This window comes from Vicia villosa, unplaced genomic scaffold, assembly GCF_029867415.1.
Source record: "Vicia villosa cultivar HV-30 ecotype Madison, WI unplaced genomic scaffold, Vvil1.0 ctg.002187F_1_1, whole genome shotgun sequence".
Lineage (NCBI taxonomy): Eukaryota > Viridiplantae > Streptophyta > Magnoliopsida > Fabales > Fabaceae > Vicia > Vicia villosa.
Window position 1 is genome coordinate 13,620 of NW_026705862.1, and position 5,971 is coordinate 19,590.

The 5,971-nt window shown below is 38.7% G+C and overlaps 1 protein-coding gene across 1 annotated transcript; it reads right to left on the minus strand.

Moving 5' to 3' along the window:
- Positions 1–4,357: 4,357 nt before the first annotated feature.
- Positions 4,358–5,057, minus strand: LOC131638130 (uncharacterized protein At5g01610-like). Its single transcript, XM_058908679.1, has one exon. The coding sequence runs from the start codon at positions 4,936–4,938 to the stop codon at positions 4,465–4,467; it is 474 nt and encodes a 157-aa protein (XP_058764662.1). The 5' UTR covers positions 4,939–5,057; the 3' UTR covers positions 4,358–4,464.
- Between the last annotated feature and the right edge of the window lie 914 nt (positions 5,058–5,971).

Below are 5,971 nucleotides of genomic sequence, written 5' to 3' on the forward strand. Positions count from 1 at the left end.
CTAAGGAGGCTTGTCTGAGAAGAATAAAAAAATGGCACATGGCGAACAACGTTGATTTTGAAGTAGACCGTTCAAACCTGGAACGGTATGTAATCACTTGTAAAAATCCAGAGTGCGGGTTCAGACTGTTGGCTTCTTATAGGAAGAGAAGTAATGCATGGAAAATAGGGTCGATTACGCAGAAACACACGTGTGTCAACCCTAACAATTCCCAGGATCATACAAAACTCAGTGCCGATCTTATATGTCAGGAGATCTTGCCTCTCATAAGCTCTGATCCTTCTCTGAAGGTTAAAAATATAATATCACACATCGTTACAACCTTCAACTACACTCCATCTTACAGAAAGGCGTGGGTTGTGAAAACAAAGGCAATTGAGACAGTCTATGGCAACTGGGAGGAGTCATACAAAATTCTTCCCCGATACCTCAATGCGCTACATAGTTACGCACCTGGCACTGTTACTATTCTAGAGACACTGCCCGCGCATGCCCCGGATGGAAACCCTGTCCAAGGAAACGGAATATTCCATCGGCTTTTTTGGGCGTTCAAACCTTGCGTCCGAGGTTTTGCACACTGTAAACCCATACTTCAAATTGATGGGACATGGTTATACGGCAAATACAAAGGAACCATGCTCATGGCGGTTGCACAAGACGGGAACTGCAACATATTTCCAGTGGCATTTGCTATCGTCGAAGGTGAAACTGCGGCGGCTTGGAGTTTCTTTCTAAGGAACCTCCGAGAACATGTTGCTCCCCAACCTGACATATGTTTAATCTCTGATAGGCACGCTTCCATAGAGAGTGCTTACAATAATCCAGCGAACGGATGGCATGACCCCCCTTCAAAACACGTCTATTGTATTCGCCACATCGCCCAAAACTTCATGCGGGAGATCAAGGACAGACATCTAAGAAAGGCCCTGGTCAATGCTGGTTATGCATTGACCCAACCCACATTCCAGCATTATCGGAGTGAGATTGTAATGACAAATCCAGAGGCAGGTACTTGGGTAGATAATCTTTCCAGGGACAAATGGACAAGGACTTACGACAATGGCGTTCGATGGGGCCATATGACGACCAATCTCGTGGAATCCATGAATGGCGTTTTCAAAGGCATTCGTAACCTTCTAATCACAGCACTGGTGGAGGCCACATACTTTAGGATGGCCTCACTCTTCTCAACAAGAGGCAGAAGATGGGGTGATGTTAGGCAAGCTGGTCAACTATTAAGTGATAGTTGCATGAAATTTATGCAACAACAATCGGCAAAAGCAAACACTCACCAAGTAACTTCTTTCGACCGATTCAATCGCACGTTCAGTGTGCGCGAGACAATTGACCACAATGAGGGACTGCCAAGGCAACAATATATGGTTCTTCTTGACGAAGATTGGTGCGACTGTGGAAGGTTTCAAGCTTTTCGTATGCCTTGCTCGCACGTCATAGCTGCATGTGCATATGCCCACCGCGACGCTATATCACTACTGTCTCTGATTTACAAGACTCAGACATTGCTCAGAGTTTACAGTGTTGCGTTTCCTGTGGTGGCCAAGGAGGATTACTGGCCTGAGTATGATGGAGAGGTGGTTTGGCACAACAACGCAATGCGGCGAAAGAAAAAAGGGCGTTCCAATAGTACACGGATTAGAACCGAAATGGACGTCCACGACAAAATGGAACGAAAATGCAGCATTTGTCGTCAGGTGGGGCACAATATAAAAAGATGCCCTAATCGTGGCTCGACCTCGTCGCAAGTTTAGTATAATCTGTTTTTTTTAAGGCAATGTATCAGTTTCGCTTACCACCTCTTGTAACCGTTCATCGGTCTTCCATCAATAAATTGAGCTTTAGTGAAAAACCGGTATCGATAACGCAAACATTATATGGGGTGGCTAAAAATTTTACTAACTCGATTTCTCAGACGTTTTTACGAAAATAAAAGACCGGAATAAAAAACGGTGCGGGAAAATACCCAAAGTGGTTTTTTTTTAAAAAAAAATAACCCAACACATAGGAGCCATATGAAATGGCGCCTATGTGTGGGCATCCTAACTCATGCGCCATTTGAAATGGCCTGGAATATTTGCCCTAATTTTTTCTTCTTTGGCGCCAAATGATTTGGCATGCAACACATGTATGCGCCATTTCATTTGGCGCATTCACTTGTCTGGGGTCCCAAACCTAGACAGTTTGGTAAATACCCCGAAAACATGGTTTTTTTCGTATTTTTTTTATTAAACCTAGTTATTTAAAATTTTTTTCCAATCTCTTTAGCTTCATCATTTATGTCAAAAGTAACTTTTAGTCCAACTTCATTTTTTTTCATTGAGATGTTCACGATGCCACGTGGATGTGTCAATCACAATTGGAAATTTTGCGTTTGGGCCATAAAAACCATCTTGAATGGTGTTTCTGTTGTGCTTGAGAAAGACGGTGTATCATATGACCATATAACCTTTGAAAAATATTAGATTAGGACCAAAGATAAATCAAGACTTATTCGAAATGCCATGAAATTTTGTAGATATTTTTATGTGTTATGACATAACTCCCTAAAACATAATAGCCTACAAATCAATCATATGCTAACGTTTTCCTTGTTTCCGTTTTAAAGAAAATCGACTTGCAAAAATAATTCATATTTAATTCATCTCAAGTTTAAAAAATTAAATTTTTGTGAGAGATATCTTTATAATGTGATAAACTTTATTGCAAAAAATCATGAAAAAAAAATAAAGTCTAGGTTATAAGAATGATGTGTTTGTATTAGTTAGGAATTAGCTGCAGATTAACAACAGATTATGGATTTTTATATGATGTTCATGTTAGCGACGAATTTTGTGAAGGAATATCTCTCACTATAAATAAAATTTAAATAAAAATATAAAATTGGGACAAAATGCCACGTGCCATCCATGTCAACAACTTTGTCGCGTTGGCATTGTCACGCTGGAATTGCCATGTGGCAGTGCCACGTCAACTTTGTTAACGGACGTTAGCAGGAGGGACTAAAAGTGTTGATGAAAAATTTTAGAGGGACCATTCATCGATGAAAATATCTAGAGGAACTAAAAATGAAATCTGCAATATTTACGAGAATCAAAAACATATTTAACTCTATATATAATATATAGTTTTATTCCACATTTTGATGCATATTTTGGATCATATTCAATTTTGGTAAAATGTGGTATACAATACAAGTTATAATAAAACAATATGTAAAATTTCCACGATTAGGTCTCCCAACCGTTGTGAAATGTTATCACCAATGCACCTATCACTTCGGATAGCTTTAGCAATTGTGAGGAAACGTCTACGCGGCAAAATGCCAAAATAATTTTATTGAGATTGGAACCCATGACCAAGCTAGTTTCATCATGATTGAGAATTTCAGTCGTGGTGAAAAGTGGTGCGCTATCCAATTTTTCACCTCGACCAATAGCACGTAGTAAAAAATAGCGTGCTTTCTACGGACCACCAATCGTGGTGAAATTCTTCACCCAACCATAATGATAGATACTTTTTGTAGTAGTTATGGAAATATTTTGTCAATCAAGTCAGATATGTCGCGGGTTAGATGTTTACAGTTTAGAATAATGCGTACATGAGTCAAAACCGTCAATTAGACTTTTATACATAATCGTTATTTAGACTTCATACCATGGGTCTAGGGTTTATAGGTCCAAGAACCTTCTTGTGGACAATTGGCTCATAAGACAGATGTTAGGAGATCTTGTAAGCCCTCTCATTTGATGGTCTATCAGGTCCCGTCAATTCTGATCGAGTCCATACCTAAGATGTGTCTATTTCATCTACTTCACTTGACCAGACTTTAGTTACTCGATTTCGTATAGATTGGACTCCGGCCCAGACCGAAACAATAATGATCAGGTGAAGTACATAATATATAAGTTTGTCATGTCATGTGTGAAAGGAGACCTCTAAGTGTTGGAGCCTATGGCCTAATCCAGGCAAACTAGTCAAGTCACTCTTGAATGTGCAAATTTTTGTCTCCATGTACACTCTAATGGTTATGAGAATGGTCTCAATCATCCTATATGACTCAGTTTTTGAGGCAACTAAACTCTTGGAAAATTGAGCTCTCTAGACCCAACACCCAAGTATCAATCCTAAAGAGTTTAACACGATAACATCATAGAGCATTGCATCTTCCCCCTATTGCATTCTTCTGCTGGATCAAATAGATAAAGTAAAATGAAAACAAAAGGAGCAAGAAGCTCAAATGAAAATGGGAAACAATTCCCACTTTATAGTTGCCCCCAAACTCAAAACCCCTTTGCTCTCTCGTTTTTTACGCCTCTCACACAAACTTGCCAAAACATCATCTTTAAAATAAATGATCACACTGTTGAAATAGAGTTCAAAAATAACAGCAGAAAATACAATAATCATCCACCAATTTATATTTGTAAAACTATATAAAAAACAAATCTAAATAGAAGAAAAATTACCATCACTTTTCAAACCATTGCAATCAAATCCACACCCACACTGAGGAATCTCTAAAAAGTTATCAACACTAAATTCAGCAGAAGCAACACCAACAGAAAACTGAAGATCATCACCACGACGAGTCACCTCCACAATCTTGAGCCATATGAGTTCAATCTTAACACTAATACCCTTCAGTTTACTGAGTTTACCTCTGGAGATAACACCCTTGATAGTGGATCTATACCTTAGATCGTAAGATCTTATACCAAAAATACATGTTCCTTCGAAATACACCGTGAACCTGCCTGTGTTTTTGTTTAGCTCGTAGCTTGTGGCACCTTGTGGAAGAATACCAACCGGGAAATCGTATTGCTGAAGGGTTTCGTAGACAGAGAGATTATTGGTTTGGTTTGATGCGTTTGAGGTTGTTAGGAGGATTAGAATGGAAAGACATATGATTGAAGATTTCATCGTCACCTTTGTATTTGTTGAGTTTGTTTGATGTTTGTGTTGTGACTATTCAGTTTTGCCTTTGACTATTTGGACTCAAAAAGGTTTTTGTCTTGGTTTGATGAGAATATTCTAACAATAATTCGTGCAACTCGTGTCGCATGCAGCAACACAAAAAAACAAATGGACAAGATTTTCCACACACACACACAAAAAGTGGACACGTTGTCAAAACCCTTAAATTAATACCGAAATTTTAGGTGAGAACAGATGGAACAACAGTTAAATTCTGAAATTTTGTAACAAAAATAGTTTTGCTATGTTGAGACTAGGGGTGGCAAAATGGGTCGGGGCCCGCCGGGGCGCCCGCTCACCTGCCAAAAAAATGGCGGGTTGGGTTGGGATTTTAGGCTCGCCGCTCGCCAAAGTCCGCCCCGCCAAAACCCGCCGTCCGCCATACCCTCCCCGCCAGAGCCCGCCGCTCGCCAAAACCCGCTCCTCCTCCAAAACTCACTCTTTTTTTAGTTAATTATAGTAATTGCAATTCTTGATGGTTTATTTTATACATTTATTTATAAATATATGTAATATTTTTTAGAGTAAATTTGTTAAAAAATTATTTTTATAAAAAACTGTTTTAAAAAAGGCTTAATTGCAACTTTAGTCCTCCTATTTTGTCTTTTTCTTGATTTTGATCCCTCTATTTTAAAATCCACTATTTTAGTCCTTTTTTAAAGTTTTTTGTGCAATTTTTGTCCCCTTATTTTGTTTTTTTCTGCAAAATTAGTCCCTATTGTTGTCCCTTTTTCAACATAAAATTCAAAAGGGGGACCAAAATCGTGGTTTTAAAAATAGGGGGACCAAAATCGAAAAAAAGATAAAATAGGGTGACCAAAGTTGCAATTAAGCCTTTAAAAAATAAGTGAAAAGTTTAATTAAAAGGTAAAAAAAGCATATTAATCTATTAAAAACATATAAATAAAAATAGGCGGGTAAGCCCGCCGCCCGCCAACCCGCCATCTTGGCGGGGCGGGCATGATTTTGATGCCCATTT

Bases quoted from the DNA above. Each gene is read 5' to 3' on its own strand.
- LOC131638130 (XM_058908679.1), bottom strand. From the start codon at position 4,938: ATGAAATCTTCAATCATATGTCTTTCCATTCTAATCCTCCTAACAACC.